Below are 20,709 nucleotides of genomic sequence, written 5' to 3' on the forward strand. Positions count from 1 at the left end.
TTTCCTAAAATTTACATACATGACGGACAGTCGCGCGCACATACACGTGTGTGTGTGTGTGTGTGTGTGTGTGTGTGTGTGTGTGTATACACATACGAGGGCAGCGCGTGTCACGTGAAGCCCACCTGTCCGTGCATGTAAACCCTGCGCGAGACGCTCCGCGGCAGCATTAATGCAATGAAACCGTCACCGGTGTTAGCGACAACTTTCACTGACGCCGAGCCAGTACGTGTAGTTAGACACCAGCATCTGTCCCAAAGCCCCATGAGAATCCACACTCACATCGGAAACTCATGCGCACTTTTAGGATACATTTAGGACTTGAATACCGGGCAAATGAAACGATAACAGCGCCTAAGAAGTGCTCCGTGTTTATATGAAATGTAACTTTGAACAAGTCTCTGTTAACACTATGCGGCTCATTTATTAAACAAAAAAGGCCGCCGTTGCCACCATAACAGTGTAAAACTTCCACTTTAAAAACTACTCCCGCATCTTATAACGAGTTACCTGCCGTTTGTGTATCGAGGAAGACAAAAAAGGGAAGTGGGAAGCCCCGAAGTGCTCACAAAAGGATGGCGCTAAGCCGATCCGGCGGCGGCCGCTCACCCCGTGCTGCTCTCTCCTACCATCCCGTTTCAGGAGGTTCAGCTTCTGCAGGCGTGATTTCATTACCGCGGCCGCCGACTTTCCCCTCGCCGCTCCCGTACGGTGCTGGACGCCAGTCCGAACGCCTTCTTCTGGCCGCCGGGGAGTCGTAGCGCCCGGCCCAACAGCGGCACCACGCAGCCGCGAAGCACTCAGCTGGCTGCGCACCGGGAAGAGGCGGCTCCCCGTCAAGAGAGCGCGGGCAGCGGCGGCGCCAAAAGGGGCTCCGAGCCCCCGACGAAAAGCACCGTCTGCAGTCTTTCCAAGCACACTTTGATTCCCAATAATAGTTGAAAAGCGGGCCCTCTGGTCATTAAAGTAATATCAGCATATCAGCTCTAAACTTGAGGTTTCTGAACTAAATCGAGCTGAAAAAAAAGGTGAAAAAGCCCTTTAGAAAAAAATATTTGAACCTCCAAACTTTTTTTTTTGTCAGCCCACCGTCTGGGGGGGGGGGTTCTGCTAAAATAGGGCTGAGAATGCGGACACCTAAAAGCACGAGTGATGTGTTGATTTATTTCTCATTTATTTTTAACGACTGTGGGCTTCCCCTTACTACTCTAAATGTTGCCGATAAAAAAAAAAAGAATCTCTAAACAATTACGGCCAGAGGCTGCGGTTTTTTTTTTTTTTACCAGACAATGAAGTTAATACTGTGAACTTTCCAAGGGGTTCCGCCTAGAGGTACGAGCTGCCATGCTTTAATAGCGCCATCCAGCGTCGCTTCGCAGCACCACGCTATTCTCTTTCTCAGGTTTACCACAGACTAAGAAAATGTGGTTTTTAGTAAATTCATGTCAAATACAGAAGGTTGTTTCACTTCCGGTTTTGTCCCCTTAGTTTCATACTTACGGTAGGCTATATTTACGCATCTGTAAACAAACCACTAAAGTAACACCAGTGCAGAAATGTACATTAAATCAGCTGCTTCTGTATTAAGAGTTAAGTGTATTTCCAGCCAAAAAGCGCGTTATGTTATTGCTTTGTCCCTTAAAATTCTCTGTAAATGATAAACACAGGCCAGACCTTTTTGCTTTTGGGAAGGGGGGTCCCTCATGATTAATAACGTAGATATCTGCACAGAATTACCCTTGCAGCAAATTAATAAGAACAACAGAAAAAGAAGATACTAGTCTGTTCCTCATTCCAGCAGTTACAATAACAATACAAACATAGAAAACATGCTTTGCGTGTACAGATCAAATAACATAAACACAATATAGCCGCAGGTTTCCCAAAGGACTACAGTATCCAAGTGCTCTGTCTGACGGGACTGTACCACCAGTCACTACACCCAGGTGAAAGCAGATCTATTGTTTACTCTCAGACCTACTCAGGTGACCTGCGTTCACCTGATCACTCAGGGTGTCTGCTCGGGGGGAGCATTCCCACAATTCTTTGCATCAAAGAGGGGCCGAACATGGTAGAGTGTCAGAAAGCAACACGACACCGTCAAAAGGGCAGCCGGGAGTATGTGACAACTTCAAAGGGACCATGGAGGCATGATTAGATGAGCGTGTGCTTGTGATTTGTGGTTTCAGTATTAATAACCATCCATCCACCCTCTAACGTCTTATTGTGGTCAGGACCCAGGAGGGACTGGAGCCTGTCCCAGGTACAGGGCACAAGCCTGGGGTACACCCTAGACTGGATGACGAGTTCAGTATTAATATGTTATGATTTAATGCTTACAATGTGTGTTGTCTATACTATGGTGCTTTAGGAAACGGAATTTATTTTGGATACTTTGGCCAGTGAACTGATTACTCGCATCCAGATTACAGGAAGCATTGCAGTTTCAGTTTTCTAGCGACTATGACTGACACAGGCCTGCAGGAAATGGTTTCCATGACGACTAAGAATTTACATCCTGTCTGAAGACATATAGACAAATGCAAAAAAGAAAAAAAAACTCCACTTGTCCACATCCCAATGACAAACAATGTCACCACCATTATCATTGTACTTTTGAGCTGTCCCTTTTAGGCACAAATAAGCCTAAAATAGTCAGCCAAGCTATCGATGTTGTAAAAATACCGCACAATCTGATGCCGGTGTCCCCTTCTGAAAGCGTGTTCATAGGAGTATCTCCTAGGTCTGCAGTGCACAGTGGACCCCCCCAGTGACCTCTGGACCCAGTGTGCCATACACAACATGGATTTATGGGTCCAGCTGGCATTCCCCTGGGAGCACTGGGAAGCAAATCCCTCATAGCGATGTGGGGGCCAGCGCAGTACCCCTGGATATCGTATCACAATGCCAGATATCAAAACAAATGCTTATGAGGTCACCCTAGAGAAGCAGTGGGCTTTTTATAGGCGCACAACGGTGACAGGCTGGGTAGGAAGCGAGCGAGCGGCTGGATCCATTCCTCCTTTCTTGGTCACCGTCCCCCCTCCATGATCCCTTCCCAAATCCTCCCAGCAACCCCCCCCCCCCGACTATCAATTCAATTTAGGGTCTGTGAAACCTGATCATGCCGTGGCAAAGTCCTGACAGCTGATTGTGTCAAACAAATTGCTTTGTGGATGTTTTCGTCTCTCCAGTTGCTGGGGTGATGAAAACAAGGCCCATGATCTAGACTCGACTAGGAGACACTATAAACAGCCTCAATGCAAACCACCTGTAGTGGACCCAAGAGGTGTATAAAGGGGTGGGGGCACAAGGGCACTGGTCCCAACTGAAAGCTGATTGGCTCCTGGAGTACCCTCTCCCCTGTCACTCACAGAATCAAAATATATCATTGGCTAATGACAAGGTTGGCCCTTGTGTATGAATTATGCCTCACCTTAAAAATGCTAGAGTCGCCCGTGCTCAGGACTTCTCCCGATTCTACCTTTCTGTCCTACATTCTCATCACCTTTACACCTTAACGCCTCATCCATCACATAGGGTTGGCCCGTTGGCTTAAACAGCTTCAGAGATCATTGCACGTTTGCACAACGTGCTCCGCATTCAGCAGACGCATTTCTGGATGAGCGTAACGGAGTTAGCGTCCTTGGTCTAGAGACAGAAACACCTGGACCTGATCTGTCAACCCTGAGGGTCTCAGCAAGGGGTAAGCAAGCCTGATCCTGGAGTGCCACTATCTAGCAGGTTTTCTATCCCACCCACTGAGTTATGATCTGTGTGAGATCAGGTGCGGTTCGTCAGGGACCAGGTGGGATGGAAAACTTGATGGATGTCGGCACTCCAGGATCAGGGTTGCCTACTCCTAGCCTAAGCTAACCACTCTGTTGTTCTTCTTCTGTTTTATAGGCAACACGCCTAGCTGCAGGCCATGTGGGTAGCATTTCTGTGCCGCAGTTAGACCGGCTCTTCCTCACCGTGTTGTGGTCCTCACAGCGCAGCACGTGGCAGGTGCTCCTGGACTGCTCTCGGGCTAAACAACCGAAGTAGCTCGGCTCCTGACTGTTGTGGATCAGCTTGTGGATGTGATGGGGCCGGTACTCAAAGAGCACGGCGTGGTGCAGGGGGTCCCAGACCCTCTGAGGGGCCGCGTCCAGGCAGCAGCGTACGGCAGAGCCCGAAATCCGCAGACACACGGGCAAGTCCTGGAAGGCGCAGACATTGCCCTTGGCGCCGCCTCTGTTTTTCTCGTGGTCCCGAGGTCTGCGGATCTCTGCCACTATCCAGGGCAGCATGGTCATCGTGGTGAGGGGGTGTACGGGGAGGGAGCCCACCAGCTGAAGCCTGTACTGGACCTCCTTGTCCCCATCCTCCAGTACACCCTGCGGCAGTTGGGCATGAAGGGGGTATCTGTCCGTTTGACTGCCGACTTGCTCCTGGATGGAGTCCGATTTGCGTTTCACCTCAAAATATATTCCCTCCATATGTTTAGGAGTTCTTCTTGGAGCAATCTGGACAGATAAAACCCGAATTGAGGTTAAGGATTAATTTAAATTGCCTTTAAACGCTTTAAATACCAAATAACGTTAATCTATAACGTTTTTAATCTATAAAAGACAATTAAACACAACGTAACAAGTTGTCAGCGAACAGATAGTATGTTATGTGGTTTAATCGGGTGTAGTTAATTTCTGTTACTTCCTGTCGAATATGTAGGGTTTCACAGGCGCCTACTGAGCCGTCTCATAAGCACACTTTTAATTAATCTCATTTTATAAATGAAAACTACTTCGTCGGGCTGCAAGGTCAGGGGCGACACGTAGTCCGGCTCCGGTCCTCTTTCACCCCCGTGATAACGGCTATGAAGTGCAAGAGCATTTCACTGGATTAAAGACCAAAGCCAGAAATATGTCCACCCCGGAAACTGTGAACCTGAAAGTCATATCGCTACAAAACACAAATAAATGAATCCCTCAGTGACGTGCGGTATTTCATTAACTGTATATGTTAATAAGCAGAGACGGCATGTGGCACATCAAACGATCGATGCCACATCCGTTTTTCAAAACAAATCTTATTTTTATCCCTTAATTTAAGACGATGCCAACCACCTAACTTATTGTCTTTGCAGAGATCCTGTACAGTATATCAACGCTAGAGCAAACAAGATAATACAAATCACTCACCGACCCCTCTGTACTTCTGCATAATCGGACCTTTTCTTCCCAAATGCACGGACCGCGGCCGCCGTAAGCCGACTACAGCAGGCGGTTCCGATCCAACTTCGCTGGGCTGCTGGTTCCCATGCTGAGCCGGTGCTGAGGGACCGTGACAGAGGCGAGCAGCGTCCCGCTAGGAAGCTCTGATGGTGTCGGACGAGGAAATGAAACTCAGTCATCAAATCAACAGTTATGAGACCGTATTTTGCTGTTTCGATATGAACACATACTGTAAGCTAAATCAGAATAGGTGGTGATCGTTCCCATTAAACTGAAACGTTATCGACTATTGCAAATCAGTAGCATAAAGAGAAGAAAGACAGAATCAAATCACTTGTTAACGCCATCGGAATAATTGCGAAATGCTCACTGTATTGGCAAACCATAAAAGTAACAGTACTTTAGAAAAATTTAGCCCAGGTAAACTGAAACGGAAATACCTTTTTTTTTCTTTCTACTGCATTTTGATCTCGATGTATTTACTTAACGTCCTGCCACCGGTACGGCATGTAAAGTCTGCGGCGTCTTTACCTTACGGATACCGGCTGGTTTCTCTTCAAACCCGGCCGGCTCCCCTTGCACGTCCTTCGGATCGTCACCTACCAGCGCCGCATTATGCCCCCCCCCCCCTTTTGACAGACCGCAACGGGCCGCCTCTAAAATAGGTGACCAAGCCGCCCCGGACTGCGAAGGCCACTATAAATAGCCAGCCGGAGACCTACGGACCATCTCTTTACAAGCCCTATGAATGATCACACTTCGTCTTGCTCTTCTGCAATTACTGCACCTTAATCAAATTATCTTGGGTTGCGTGCCCGCGATCCCGCCGCAGTCTAACATTTACGTGTCTCTGGGGGCGGCATTTCACGTCCTAAAATTCATGTAATTTGATGGAAGCTGGAACTTGCACGTTTGACGTTTGACATTTTAATCGAATTCGGCCCAAAACATACAGAAGACAACATAATGTACTTTGCATCGGTATTAGTATCGTTTATTTATTAAATGAAGTACCAATAGCTTTCGCTTTATTACAGTATATCTATGAGAATTGAGACTATACTCAAATGAAGCTTTTGTATTTGTAATTACAGTATTCCTTGTATTGCGGACAGGATTAAGCAGCTGCATATCTCAATCATGACTATTCCGTTCAAGCTTTACATTTAAAATGCCTTTTAACACTTTTCTGGGAAGATACATTTCTGTAGCAACACTTTAATCAGTATACTCAAGAAGCAGGACCCCCCATATGTACGCCCTGCCTAATGTGGTTTTTACCGTAAGTATTAGTATTAGTGCCACCTGGCGACAGACATTTTAAAACAGGGAATGACTGAAAACGGGGGTTAGATAATTTATGATACAGGCAAATCCTGCTGGGTTACTGTTAACCCTCCATGTTTGAAATTTCTTTCAGAATAATTTCAATGCATACAAGAAACGTGCTTATACAGAGGATTGAAATTTATTTATTTAATTTTTTTTTTTTACAAACAGTTAAGTGGTTTCTAGAGAAACTCTTTGATGGAGTGCGTCATGCCCAGAGGGTACCTTGGTGCACTCTACACACTTTTCAAGTATGTAACCTGGTAGCTGAAAAGTGCGTAGAGTCCGCCAATTTACCCTCTGGGCATGACGTATGGTGTGTCCTGCTTCATGAGTATACTTGAAAAGTATGTAAACAGTTAACGGTTAGGTTTCTTGTTCGATCAGAATTATACAGTAATAACAAGGTATCGACTTATCGGTGCATCTTCTTACAAGGCTCTTAAACCGGAGCTAAAACTTGGTTTGGTAAAGGTTAAAAGATTCTCACACAGAGTAACAAAGGTTTTATTCACAAATGTGAGTGTTCACACTAAATAAATGCTCTATTTTGTTGATTGTTCCCTTATCTAAATCCAAGATTAGAAAACAAACCTGAAAATCAGCTGAAGTTTCAATCCCAGGTTATCAATTAGTCACAATATAATTTCTGGGATTTTAGGAATGTCGATTACCAGCTAATTTCTTAACCATCAAAGGGGAACGCTAACAGCATATATTTATTTAGTCACGGTGAATGGCGGAGAGGAATTTTGCTACTGTGGCCTTGGTGACAGTTTGTTCTTTTCTGGCTCAAAGAAAAATTTCACAATGGCGTCCACCAACTCATCCAGCTCTTCCTTCAGCTGTTCCAAATCACTGCAACAAAAAGTAAGCGGAGTCTGTTAGACTGGATATCGCCAGTACGCTCAGCACAATTCAATGGAATAACAGGAAATATCCATCCATCCATCCACCCATCCACATCCAGGGTTACATTTACATTTTTACATTTACAGCATTTGGCAGACGCTCTTAGCCAGAGCGACTTACATAAGCGCTTTAAGACTCTACAATGAATTTTTCCCGATACTAGCTCAATAAAACCAAGGCTATGAATACCATCGATCTAATAGGGTTGTAAGGGGGCCAGGCAGCACACACACACACACACACACAGTCCCATGCATGGGAAATTACAGGTGTGAGGAGGCAACAATGAATGCTTACATTTTTAAGTATAACATTTGATTTTACAGAATTAAATGATTCACTTCTCCATGTTCAATTCTCCTAACAAGATTTTAAAGTAATACAAGTATTTACTCTGCTTCAATAAAATTATTATTTAGACGAGCCAATATAGACAGTAAATCTTTGACTCTGGTGCCACCTAGTGGAATTTCTTAAGAATTACATGCATGTCCAAGTGATGGGTGCACAGCCCACCTGTTTCCGGGTGCAGCACACAGCTCAGTGTAGTACTTGATCTTGGGCTCAGTGCCACTGGTCCTCATGGTTGCCACCCCACCGTTGGAGAAGCTGAACGTGATCATCTGACTGCTCTTGCTAATCGGGAGCACCTGGGGTGAGACGGATTTAAAGATAAAACAGATTTTAAAATAAATTCACTTCTAGTGTATATGCAGCTGATCCATCATCTATACCATTTATTTATATTTATTTAGCAGATGCTTACATTCAATGCAACGTACAACTGAGGAACATTCTGGAGTCAGAAAGGGTTTAAGGCCTTGCTCAAGAGTCTTACAGTAATATAATTCTTCAACCAGTCATGGGATTCGAACCTATGACCTTCTCTCTAACCTATCAAGCTACACATAAGTGCTGTAGTTTGATAAAACTACATGAAATCGTACCGCCTTCTTATCGGGCTGGCTGCTATCATAGTCCGCGGTGAGGTCGCGCACGCCGGACACGGTAAACGTCCCGCATGATTTGGGGTAGGTGTCCTCCCCGTCGTAGTTACGGAGACGCTCGAAAAGCTGCCGGATGGTGTCCTGGTCGTGGCAGATGAAGTAGGAGTTGCTGGTGATGTGATGTCCGTATCTGAAGAGGGCAGACAGGCAAAGAGAGAAAACTATCAGGCTGAAAAACGATCACCTGGGGGGTGGGGGGGGGGCTCTACAGGCAGCAACTGTACCTCACCAGAAACCAGCATGGGAGGTTCAGTAATTCATGGAAAATGTGGCCACCAGTTAGGTGTTAGGGGACCAGCGCAGCCAGAGAAACCAGCACTCTCCACTGGAGCGGCAGTGGGTAAGTACAGCAGCGAATGGGCAGCGGAGAGGACACCCACTCCTCGTAGATGGCGCTCAGCTGCTGGGTGAGCGTGTGGCCCTTGGCACGGACGGAGGAGGTGCACTCGGCGACGATGGCGGCCGCGCTCACGCCGTCTTTGTCCAGCACTTCCGGGCTGCACATGTAACCTTTGGGAGACACCAGCAGATCCTCAAAAGGCCGAACTTAGGAAAACCGTAAACAAACACCGTATATCGATGCTTTTAGGCGGAATGGCGATGCACGATATACATCGCGGTATATTCTATTAATTTTATTGGCCAAGGAAAGTGACACAAGGAATTCGACTTGACGTTTCGCTCCAATACAAACAAGACAATTAACACTAAACACAAGAGAAAATACAGGTATGAGGTAATCCTAAAAACCCTACTGCAAATAGTAATTATATATAAATATTCTAGATGTCTGTACAAATTAGTTGTAACCAAAAGTGAGACAAGTCATTAAATAGTGAGATTTCTTAATGGCTGTGCAACATTCAGCATGCAACAAAAAATTATAATACAGTATGACATACTACGCTATTACAATTTCACAGGGTGGCAAAGGCAGACTTTTCACATTAAGTCAGAAAGGGTATTAACTAAAGAGATTTCAGATAGTTATGCAGTGTACATAGTGTGACGAGATTAGCAATATAAGCAGTACTAAGTACTAAACATAATAAACAATGTGGGGGATAAATGTTTCGTTTAAAGTGAAAACCACATATAGGATCTCAAACACTCAGTCAAACACTGTGGTCAAAACAGAATGCAAATACAGGAATTCCCTCGCCCATTTGCAAGTATACAAGTACAGTTGTTCAGCACAGACAATTTCTCCATTCCAAACAGTTTCAAAATAAAGACTAAAATAAACGATGCCTATACGTATTTCGCACGGGTCAAATAAAGCAGCTACGACACCATTACATTTCACCCCACTATGTCCGCTAACAGACTTTTGTTGGTTCACCAGTCTTACACAAAACAAAAACACCAAAATCTAAACCGAACACCTATTTGGCAAACGGCTCCAAAGAACAGAAGCCTGGCAACCATGGAAAGTGCGTAAGTAAGTTACGATCTTTTTAACCTGCGAGACATTTAGTGATTCTGGGATTCTGTGCAGCATCACGAGCAAAGCTCTCACGTTGTTTACAGACTGGAAGGAATACGATTGGTTACTTTTAGAAGTAAGAGAGACCTGATTTTATTGCACAATAACAGCATATTGATATAAATGGTATAGTCTCATCTTACATCTTGTTTTGTAACGTATTGATATGCTGCAAGAATTCTATATACCGCCCAACACTAGCTGAAAGGGTCATTCTGGTCCAGCTCAACAGATGCTCCACGTTCAGCCATCTCAGAATTGAATCATTTTGTGGCATCTTGTTTGCCTCTGGGGCAATATGAAGAATCTAAAATTTCTCTGTGCTTACACCAGCTTGAAATTCAATGAGACTTTCCCTTTGTTTGCAAAAATGCTTTGTCGGCCATTTTCAGATGTCTGTACCTTTGCGATGCTAACATTCAACAGCATGCACCGTAGCATGTAACCCAACTTAAAAGTTTTTTCTCTAATCGGTCAGGAGGCCCAGAATCTTAAGTGGTACTAAACAATATTGTCATTTTTCACTGTGACATTTGAAAGTTCTAGGTGCCCTTTACAAGGTTTGTCACCCATTGGGGTGACGCCCATTCTTCAGTTATCAGACGGCTGCCGTATACAAATGAAGGTCAAAGACCGAATCCACAAGCAGGTCACATGACAGGACTATGGAATGCTGGGTAACCCCTTGTGGTTATGGCCGTCGCCTCTCAAGTTAACATCCAAGTACAAGTACCTTATCATAATCACTGCTGCTCGCCTATTGGCTGTTTAACATGAGACACACGGGAATAAAAAAAGCACAAGGCTCCCCATAAAAGCCGGGCCCTGGTGGATGTACCTATAGCTTCTTCGAAGGCAAACAGCACCGTCTTGCCCTGGTCCAGCAGCTGCTTGGCTCGGTTCCCCATCCACTTAAAACCGGTCAAGGTTTCCTGGCGAGAGGTAAAAACGACACACCTTAGAGACCGAGTAGGAAGATACGGGACTGCCAAGAACCAAAGCACTCACCGGCAGTTTATCATCAACCGGTGGACCCAGTCAGGAAGCCTACCCACAGGGGGGTGGGACAAGGGTGGGGGGCGATTCTGAGAAGCTTATTTTGGACTCGTAACGATCTTGGTATCTTGGATTCCATTGCCAAGCTAGGCGACGTCTCCTTGCCATGTTATGGCTTATCCATGCAACACAAACAGATAAAACAGCCTGGGAAAGAGGCACGCTAGAGGCACAATAGAGGCACGCGAGCCTGTTGGAAGCAGTGGAAAATAATTTCGGGCACGTCAGAAGGCACGTACCGTACCAGGCAAAAGTCTGGACACACCTGCTTTTAATGCATCCGTCTCCATTTTAGCTGGAATTCACCTAACAGTAAAAAGCCCGAAAGCAATGAAGTAATACATATGAAATATTGCAACGACCAAGAGAAGTGTTTAGCATCTCAATTCTCAAAATTTTAGACTCTAAACAAATAACCCCTTTTTGTTTCGATGTCGGCATTGCAGACTCGTCATTCTTTCAACCAGCTTCCAGATGTAGCCACCTGGAATGCTTCTCCAACAGTCCTGAAGGAGTTTCCACAAGTTCTGGACACAACTTGGCCACCCTGCTCTTACTCTTCAATCCAACGCATCCCAAACCAGCTCTGTAGGGTTTAGGTGGGTGGGGGGGGGGGATTGTGGGGGCCGGGTTATCTGTCACAGCACTCCATCTCTTTCCTTCTTCATAAGATGATAGAGATCTGTGTTTAGGGTCGTTACCTTGTTGAAGGTAACGTTGGTGTGTCCAGATTTTTAGGGTAAGCCATTTGTTCTGGGGGCTACGAAAAGCTGACTCTCCTACATTCAGTTAGATGAGACACCCAGATACACCTCGAGTCTCTGGGCAGGGATAGCAGCTTTCTGTTTACGCAAGATAAAGCTGTTACCCGCCCCACTGCTTGAGCGATTCTGCTGACTGGCTGTTTCCCTGGATGCCGCAGCAGCACGCCGAGGCCCCCCCAGGGGCCGCGAGCTCGTACCTCGAAGTGGAACCCTTCCTTGAGCGCTATGGCCCGCAGGATCTTGGAGGACACCGTGCTGGCCAGCATGTAGACGTTCTTGACTGCAGCAGGTTCCGGGTTCTTCAGCTTCCAGCAGCGGAACAGCCACCAGCCCAGCAGGGCACCCAGCTCGTTGCCGGAGAAGACCCGCCACTCGCCGCTGGCCCGAAAACAAGCGGAAACGCAGGCCTTTCAGTTCACCAGCGCCGCTAAGAATTTTAAAGATTTTGAAGGGTTTAAAAAGAACAATAATGTACCGGCAGAGACTGCACTCGGGTGGTGAGGGGGGGGGGGGGCAGAAAGGGATTTTAACCCGTGTTTCATACATAAACACGGGAGGGAACGACAGGCGGGAGACAGCTTAAAGCCTGCTCCACAAGATAATCCTCTGTTGACGGTAAACGCAGTACCAGTCAAAAGTCTGGGCACACCTACTGGGAATCAGTCATTTTTCAACAAGAATAACCTCGAGGTTTGCTTAGGGTTGTTATGAGAGACCTGTCTTATCTTGTCAACACTGAAAGAGATGGAGCGCGGTGACTGATGACCTGGACCCCACAATCCCAGAACTTGTGGAAACTCCTTCAGGACTGTTGGAGAAGCATTTCAAGTGGCTACATCTGGAAGCTGGTTGAAAGAATGAGTCTGCAATGCTGTCATTAAAGCAGAAGGGGGCCATTTTGAGGAATCTAAAATTTGAGAACATTGAGATGTTGAAAACTTGTTGGTTGTTGTGATATTTGATATGCATCACTTCCTTGCCTCTAGGCCTTTTATTATAAGGCGATTAAACATAGCTAAAATAGAGACAAATGCATTACAAGCAGATGTGTCTGGACTTTTGACTGGTACCAAATGGGTTAAATAAAAACAGAGGTTTGGGGCCTTGGACAAAAATGCCTGGGAAGCTGGGAAGACAGTGGGAGGGATCGGGGGGACCTGCGTCTGGTTCTCCGGGGAAACTCCGCGCCGGGGAATCTCACCTCGGCTGCTTTTCAGCCACAGCCAGGCGATCGGCGTCGGGGTCGTTAGCCAGAATGACGGTGGCTCTCTCTTTGTCGGCCAGCTTGATGGACAGGGTCTGTCGGGGACAGGACAGGCACAGAGCGGCTCTCAGGGGCATGTGACGCCCAGTGCGGCTGTTTCGGTCTCAGTCCCAGGACTGCTAGCATCACACACAGACTGGGCACAGGTGACCTACACTGAGCAATACGCGACATAGGTACTAGTCCTTTTTATGAGCTAAAAAACAGAACTATCTTGTTTTATCTAAAGAAATAGATACTTTAAAAGTGCCATCAACATTTTCTTAAATTTATCTGATGCTTTTATTCAAAAGAAATTTACAGTAGAGAGAAGGATTACAAATTATGCATGCTCCCTAGGATTAGAACCTATGACCTTTGCATCATTAGCGCAATGGGCAATGCTGTACTTGTTGAGCTACAGAAATGTACAGCCAACAGAATAAGCAGGGGCTGAAAGTCCAGGTCCAGAAAGTACAAATCCAGACCAAGGTTTTGTTTCAGCCAACCAGTTCAGTATAAAGAGTCACAGAGTACTCAACTGGTTGGTTGAAACGAAACCCTAGTCTGGATTTTTATGTTATGGACCTGAACTTTCCGCCTCTGAGAATAAGTCCATCAAACAGAAAGGCTGCGACAGAGATAAGCATCATAAAGACAAAACCCCTCATCTCCATGGAAACCAGGCCTAAGCTCAGTGCGCCGCACCTACCAGGACCCCCTTTCCTTCCTCTGGGTTGGGGTACTTCACTGTGGGAAACTCGGGGTCGGGGTCCTTCTGCTCCTCCACCGGCAGGGGAGGTGGGAGTTCGAAGGCCTTAAATGCCGACTGCACGAATGCGTGGCCCACGCCGTGGACAGAGGTGTGGACAAACTTCACCTTGGAGCTCTTGTTAGTATCTCTGGGGGGGGGGGCAGTATGGGACGGCATGGTCAGTCTACACCTGCGACAGGTCAAAGCTGCCAGCAGCTCACAGGGACTGAATTCAGGAAGACCTGCAGTGTTCTCCAGTAAAACTACAAACTCACAGGGACTGAATTCAGGAAGACCTGCAGTGTTCTCCAGTAAAACTACAAGCTCACAGGGACTGAATTCAGGAAGACCTGCAGTGTTCTCCAGTAAAACTACAAGCTCACAGGGACTGAATTCAGGAAGACCTGCAGTGTTCTCCAGTAAAACTACAAGCTCACAGGGACTGAATTCAGGAAGACCTGCAGTGTTCTCCAGTAAAACTACAAGCTCACAGGGACTGAATTCAGGAAGACCTGCAGTGTTCTCCAGTAAAACTACAAGCTCACAGGCTTCTAGATGGAGGGAGAGCACTTGCTACGTAACCTATCTGCACTGGGGCCTCCACCTGTGAAAGCAGAGCTTCTGAATGGTCTCGAAGTACTCCCGGCTGATCTCCTCGGTCCGGTCCTGCAGCAGAGGGCTCTCCTTGACCAGCTGCTCATCCCAGGACTGCGGCCAGGGCTCCAGGTTCTGCTCGATGTACCTGGAGATCTCCTTATCATGGGGCGGGATGATCTGGGAGCCATTCTCCCAGTAAACCTACCAGAAAAGGCCCACAGAAGATGCATCTCGGGGGGTAGCATTCACATCTCAAGGTCACTGGATGGTGACGTCAATGAGCCCAACTGTCCATACATTAAAATGGCTCTTACGAGCAGGGCGGAGTGAGTTACCTTATAGCCGTTGTCCTCTTTAGGGTTGTGGGAGGCCGTCACCATGATCCCAGCACAAAGGCTCCGATTAGACACCGTAAAAGGCTGAATTGATGGGGGGGGGGGGGGTTGGGGATACATAAACATTTAAATATCTGTAGGAAACTAAAATGCTTGCATAATACATCCATTTTTAAAAACAACCAATCAACAACAACCAGGCACTCTTTACTGCACAGGTTTACCCAGGCTAAACCCCAGGGGCTTCTGCTATAAACTATAAACATGTTTAATAAAATTTTAACCCCGGCCCCCAACCAGTCGACAACTACACTATCGCAGGAGAGAGCAAGGGGGCCTCTGACAACTCAGATAGTCTAGGGGCTTAGGACCATGTTAATGTGTCTCTGATGAGGGAGGTAGTCTATCCAAACAACATCCAGGCCAAAAACATTAAAAAGTTACCGAAGGGCAACCCCCAAATCCGGGCCATGTGACCACGTGAGCAACGCGTGATTGGCCACATGACCTCGCCGGATTGGTCCATATATATCTGGCAAAAAGCCCAGACCAGAGGAGGGACAGGACAGCAAGGCAAGAGCGCAGTGAGTTTAGCAATGTTTTACCCAGGCAGGAAGTGAGTCACTGTATCGGGCGGCAGAAGGGTAGCCAAGGAAACGGGGAGAAAGATGTACCCAGGCTCAGGAAAGTATGCTGAGCCCTCAGTCAAAGACATGAAAGCTAGAGAAAGCGGAAAAACCATCTGGCTCAGAGCAGGCGGTAATGTTAGCAAGGAGACAAAATCCTACTTAGTCTGACCCCTCATTGGGAAGTTTTATAAACCCAGAAGACAAATATAGCAAGTTGGCAATCACTGGACTGGTGATTAGCAGCAGGACGAGGGCAGTGGCTGCCATCTGCACTGTCAGAAAAGAAGGGGACCAATTTGTACCTTTGTTGTCACGGGGGCTGCACCCTCAAGGGTAAATGTACCTTTAGGCACAGAAATGGACTATGAGGGACATTTAATGTACCACTGGGGGTACATTAATGTTGCTTCTACCTTGGAGATGTTCCTCAGAGTCCACTTCTGTACCTTACATTAGACTAAAAAGGTACAGTTACCTACAGCTAGGGCACAATTGGCAGACCTCTGAGGGTACAGCCCCGGTGACAAGCTAAGGTACAAATTGGTCCCCATTTTCTGGCAGTCTGGGTTCTATTTTGAACAGTGTCTCGCCAGTATAGTTGAGCGCGTCAGCCCAGTAGGGCCAAAAAGCACATACAATTCTGCCGGAGTCCCAACCGTGAGCCCAGATGACACCGACCACCAATCTGAAAATTTAGGTGTCAAACCATCACTATTTTACAGTGTTGTGAAATACATGCTTGGTTCACTTCTCAGGCCTCGTACATGATGTTGGGAAACCGCGGAGCTTAAAAGCGATCACACGTGCGAATGTTAAAAACACACCGGCCCAGAAATGAATACTCTGTGAAGCCTTTACAGATGGTGCATGTGAACATCACCACTGGACACAACCAATGAGGGCACTGCAAGCATGCATACATACAGTATACACTGCAGTGAACTCACTGCTCTCCAGTGAATCACAGAAATGTGTGGTTCAGTTTCCTGGAAGGGAATTTTAACAGAGCAACATTTATGGTGAAAATATTAGGAAAATACAAGAACTAAATAAGCCAACTTCAGGTTCATGTTTCGTAATATACATGAAAGAGCGTTTGTTAATTCTGCAAAATTACCATAAATAATTTCCACATCCAGCCATGTACCAATACAGTAAATGAACAGGCATCTCTTTCCTGTCTAACGACAAACAGACAGCATTCCGGCCGTAGGTATTACCACAAAGGGGGTGGGCGTGATGTCACTGAAGAGGTAGACCGGGACCCCTTGGCTGATCATCACGGCGGCGGCCAGGGTGGCAAACCTCTTACTGCAGCCCCCGCTGGGCGGGTGGGCCCGAGCATCGTACCCAATCACAACTCCCCGTTTCTTCAGGTCTGGGAAGTTCTTCTCCAGATACCTGCAGAACCCCTGGAAGGACAGTTTGATCACAGTGCATTGTGCCGTTACAGGAAGACGTCAATAAACAGGGCTGCCAGACTTCTAATGGTGAAGGCAACTCAGCAGCATCATTAGATCAACTTTACAAGCTACACATGTTCAGGTATTTTCCATATAAACTTATAGCACACCGCTGCTCAACCTTATAGGGACAGGACAGGTCCCTCCGCATTGCGATACCCACAGAAAAACCCTGAAGTGTTTTTAAATACAGAGAACACAAAGACCATACTTGTGGTCTTGGCAAGACCAGTCTTGCTAACTTAAGATCAAACTTGGGGAATCATGGGATTGGTCTCGTTCGGCAAGGATGCAACCAATGTATCCTTGATATTTGGGGTGGAACAAGACCAGCATCGAGGGATTTTTACAGTCCTCTGAATTTCTGTTCTTGAGTATTGGAACTGATCTTCAGCAGTGGAACATGACGTAAAATGGGGGTGCGAGTACGTTCAAATACACATATTGAAAAATACCCCTGGTCTCCTTACCTGGGTGGTCTGGATGATGGTGAGGTCGTTCATGCAGGAGACACCGGGTCCCATGGCGGCCCGGAGGCCGGCCGTCCCAAACTCCATGCGAGCTCCGAAGCACTGCCGCAGCTTCTCCGTCGCACCGTCCGCCTGCATACTCCGTACCGTAGACAGCGTCTTTGGGTTCTGCGATCAGAGAGCAACACAGCGTAAGCAATTGGAAGTGAGCATATGTATAAGGGGGTCTGCATGGGAATATATGCACCACTTTTTGGAGAAACCGTCAAAGCAAGCACGTCAACCGTTGTTCCTCAACACACAATGATGCATTCATGCAGAGCATCGTATCGTATCGGAAATGCACTTGAGTCAAAATTTGATACTGCACATAACTTAATTGTTCTGCAAACCCCAGAGAGATGGTCAGTTTTAAAGCTCTGCGTTTTGTAAATACTCGGTTTCACGATTGTTTACACGTCTTTGTCGTTCCGCCACGTAACAAAATACTCAAGTCAAGAGAAAGCAGGTGTCAGTAGCGTCAAGGGAGGATATCACATGTAATAAACTGTACGAATGACATACAGCACGGACGGAGTACTGATCACACGTCCCGATTTCTTGGAAATTAAGATCTTTACGACTTATCTAAGCCCACGTGAGCCTCCGCCACGCCAAGCGGCTAATCTGCTTAGTTTTCCATGGTTCTTTCACTTCATCTCCTTTCACCACGGATTTTATGATCAATGTGGAGCAAGACACACGACAACCTGCTGCATCCCCCCCCCGGGTTTAGCGTCGATACGCTGAATTACAATTTGTATGTGCAAGACTCCCACCTAGAAAATAACAAGCAGCGCTGTTTAACTGTCAGTTTTCCCTGCTTTCTGTGCAGATTTATACGTATTACTGACTTTAACAGAGATACGTGTCGCCTGTTTTTAAGTACAGTAAAGTATGCAAGTAAATAGGATGCAAAGAATGCACTTCAATAAAATGCGAATGACTTATTGGTAACAAGTCTAGTATCAAATCCATAAACAGTGTGGCGATGCACGTTACTGAACGTGAAATTTCCGGTGACTGTACGTTACACTAGTTAAGTAACATTTCTATGGCAGATTTTTATTTCCCAGCGAGCTGAAGTTTACAACAGCAGCCCGTGGGACTAATCTGAGACCCGTGAAGGAAAACGTGAACTTTCCCTTAGGAAGCATTTGCATCCCGACAAGCGAGGGCGGCTGCTGTGACAGGCAGGTATATATATCAGGGTATCATGAGAGGATCACGAAATAATATTTTTCTTTTGTAATGCAATGTCAGCGAAAAGTTGATGTCCGGTGTCCTGTTATGAACGCGTTTAACTGTACGAAGTGCACCCGCACAGTGATAAATATTGCATGTTTCGGCATCGATGCAAATGGACAGATCGCTTCGACTGCCTGATCTCTCCGACAGGAGTTGTCACTTTACTGGGGAAAACACGATCGGGACAGTATGGATAAAGCATATAAAGCCCAATGTCTCACCTTATCCAGCCGCAGCCATTCCTTAATCTCATGATCCAAACTGGCGTCCATCTCCATGTTCTCCCTCTCCGCAAATCGCTGTCTATAAACGGGCTAAAGATCTCAGCCCTTCGGAGCGAGACGGACTAAGAATCCTTTCCGCCTCGAACGAACCTGCGGCCGTAACGCGGCTGCGAACTAAACGCTGGGGAACGTGGCGTGACTTGGCGTGACGTGACGTGTCGTGACGTGACGCCGCCGCCCAGACCGGTGTTCCGGGCAATTCGGTTTCCCTATGTTTCCCCTGTCTATCAGGAAATAATGTTTCCCCTAATATTAAAGCAAAGAGGTATGTGAAATGTCTGAAAATCACTCAGGTACATTATTACATGTGAATACTGTATTGCTATTAGTACCGAGGCCCAGAGTTGCTGTATACCTGTTTTAACAGGGGGGAACCAAATATCCTGGATGTCAGGAAATAATGTTTCTCCTAATATTTAGGCAAAGATGTATGTGGGATGTCTGAAAATCACTCAGGTACAGTATTACATGCGAATACAGTAGTTCGTCACGCATAATATAGTCTTATAAGCAATACTATACCGTTTTCATTAAGAAATATCTCTATCCAGCAATTAAATACTTTCATGTATTATCTGTAAAAACAAAAAACATCGAAAAGGCATGTGATGTTTTAAAATATATGACTTGTTTACCTCAAGAGCTTCGTAAAAAGACATAACAACAGCGAAACTGTGTACAAATCAGCGCGCGACAGGGGAAACATAGGGAAACCGAATTGCCCGGAACACCGGCACCCGTCCTGCGGGGGGCGGCATGACAGGCATGCTGAAATCTCCATGCACGCCTCTTATTCTTCCGTGCACCCGACAAACGAGTCAGATATGTCCAAAATACTTAACGAAATTATGAAATGGTATGTTACGTTTCGGCGGCATGATGAATATCAATTAATTCCCTGCTCAGTAACTACAGTGAAATACATGAGGTGGGTCTCATTTAATAAGTGAGGGTTTGAACAACCGATTGGTGCTGTGCTTAACACAGCAAGAGGGGACTTGTCAGGAAAATGTTTAATTTAAAAATACGACTGTTCGTCTGCACAGAAGCGCATTGCATTAACAAAAGATAAAAAGACACCTTATCCCGTATACAAATATATTTGTTCATTTTCATTAAACGTGGACTTATCACGGATTCTAAAACACTAAATCCAGCACAGCAGTGTTTAGTCTTCCAGTCACGGCTGCATTTGTGACCAGTTATCGTGACTAGAGACAAATCAGGTTCACAGTCATGTTGCACATCGAGGTAGCATTTCCTCACCGGAGTCATTTAAAGGGCTACAGACGTAGTACATCCTGAAGAGTGAGAACCAGCAATTGCAGTGCATTTTGTGTTAGTCTCGGTTTTGTTCATGGGTGACAACTACCTGACACGCCTTAAAATTCTCTAAATCTTTCAAGGTCCCATAGGACATCCAGTAAGGAGTTTCATGGGGGGGGGGGGGGAACCTAGTCATTTTTAATGTATTCATCCACAGTGCATTGCAACAGGCTTCGGTCACCTATGAACAATACCAGTTACTGGCCCAGCCCACAAGCAGGAACCATGTACTGAGGCTTCTGATGAAACAAATAAATTCGTTACATGCTCTTACTGCAAGAGCAAGTAACTTCATAGCTATATACAAGAACACCATCAGTGGAGCAGTCCAGCATTAAAGGCCAGTTCTATGGAATCACACACACAAAAAGACCCTGCCGATTTAAGGACAGACGCTCTACCTAAACATGCAACTTCCCATAGCATACAGAATAGTGTTAGTGGAAGGCAGTGCATATAGTGTAGGATGATCCAACCCAGTCCATGTAAACACTACTTTATCACCAGCCGCCTGATGAGCTAGTACAGCCAATTAAAACCCCAGCACAAAG

At 46.2% G+C, this 20,709-nt stretch overlaps 2 protein-coding genes across 7 annotated transcripts in view; both read right to left on the reverse strand.

Annotated features, from left to right (window-relative positions):
• The window catches only part of tbc1d1 (TBC1 (tre-2/USP6, BUB2, cdc16) domain family, member 1), a 33,988-nt gene extending 27,946 nt beyond the window's left edge, over positions 1 to 6,042 (reverse strand). For 2 of the 5 annotated variants that reach the window (XM_023829531.2, XM_023829529.2), the window contains exons 1-3: positions 5,657 to 5,815; positions 5,184 to 5,359; positions 3,975 to 4,508 (exon numbers count right to left, since the gene is read on the reverse strand). In XM_023829531.2, the coding sequence (XP_023685299.2) occupies positions 3,975 to 4,481 (507 nt within the window). In that variant the 5' untranslated portion in view covers positions 4,482 to 4,508; positions 5,184 to 5,359; positions 5,657 to 5,815. Of the gene's footprint in view, positions 1 to 609; positions 1,317 to 3,974; positions 4,509 to 5,183; positions 5,360 to 5,656 lie in introns of those variants that run through there. The other 3 variants (XM_023829530.2, XM_023829532.2, XM_023829534.2) reach the window with 3 other exon arrangements.
• Positions 6,043 to 6,185: 143 nt separating this feature from the next.
• pgm2 (phosphoglucomutase 2) lies at positions 6,186 to 19,006 on the reverse strand. 2 transcript variants are annotated; one of them, XM_023829537.2, is made up of 14 exons: positions 18,770 to 19,006; positions 17,262 to 17,429; positions 16,549 to 16,740; positions 16,276 to 16,314; positions 14,700 to 14,783; positions 14,372 to 14,565; positions 13,726 to 13,915; positions 12,972 to 13,069; positions 11,968 to 12,148; positions 10,789 to 10,882; positions 8,845 to 8,974; positions 8,405 to 8,594; positions 7,974 to 8,107; positions 6,186 to 7,403 (listed from the first exon to the last, which is right to left on the reverse strand). In XM_023829537.2, exons 1-14 carry the CDS (start codon positions 18,824 to 18,826, stop codon positions 7,301 to 7,303), a joined length of 1,854 nt encoding a protein of 617 aa, XP_023685305.2. In that variant the 5' UTR covers positions 18,827 to 19,006; the 3' UTR covers positions 6,186 to 7,300. The 2 variants fall into 2 exon arrangements, with proteins under 2 accessions (XP_023685305.2, XP_023685306.2); XM_023829538.2 differs by lacking the exon at positions 16,276 to 16,314 and having other exon boundaries at positions 18,770 to 19,003.
• Between the last annotated feature and the right edge of the window lie 1,703 nt (positions 19,007 to 20,709).

The sequence above is a fragment of the Paramormyrops kingsleyae genome, chromosome 25, assembly GCF_048594095.1.
Source record: "Paramormyrops kingsleyae isolate MSU_618 chromosome 25, PKINGS_0.4, whole genome shotgun sequence".
Classification (NCBI taxonomy): Eukaryota; Metazoa; Chordata; class Actinopteri; order Osteoglossiformes; family Mormyridae; genus Paramormyrops; species Paramormyrops kingsleyae.

What these genes read in the sequence shown, in the direction of transcription:
- pgm2 (XM_023829537.2), bottom strand. Translation starts at nt 18,826, where the DNA reads ATGGAGATGGACGCCAGTTTGGATCATGAGATTAAGGAATGGCTGCGG. An exon ending in CAGAAGCTCTGCTTTCACAG is followed by an intron (nt 13,916 to 14,371) that starts GTGGAGGCCCCA and finishes CCCCCCCCCCAG; the next exon opens with AGATACTAACAAGAGCTCCA. An exon ending in GTGGCTGAAAAGCAGCCGAG is followed by an intron (nt 12,149 to 12,971) that starts GTGAGATTCCCC and finishes TTTTCGGGCCAG; the next exon opens with CGGCGAGTGGCGGGTCTTCT.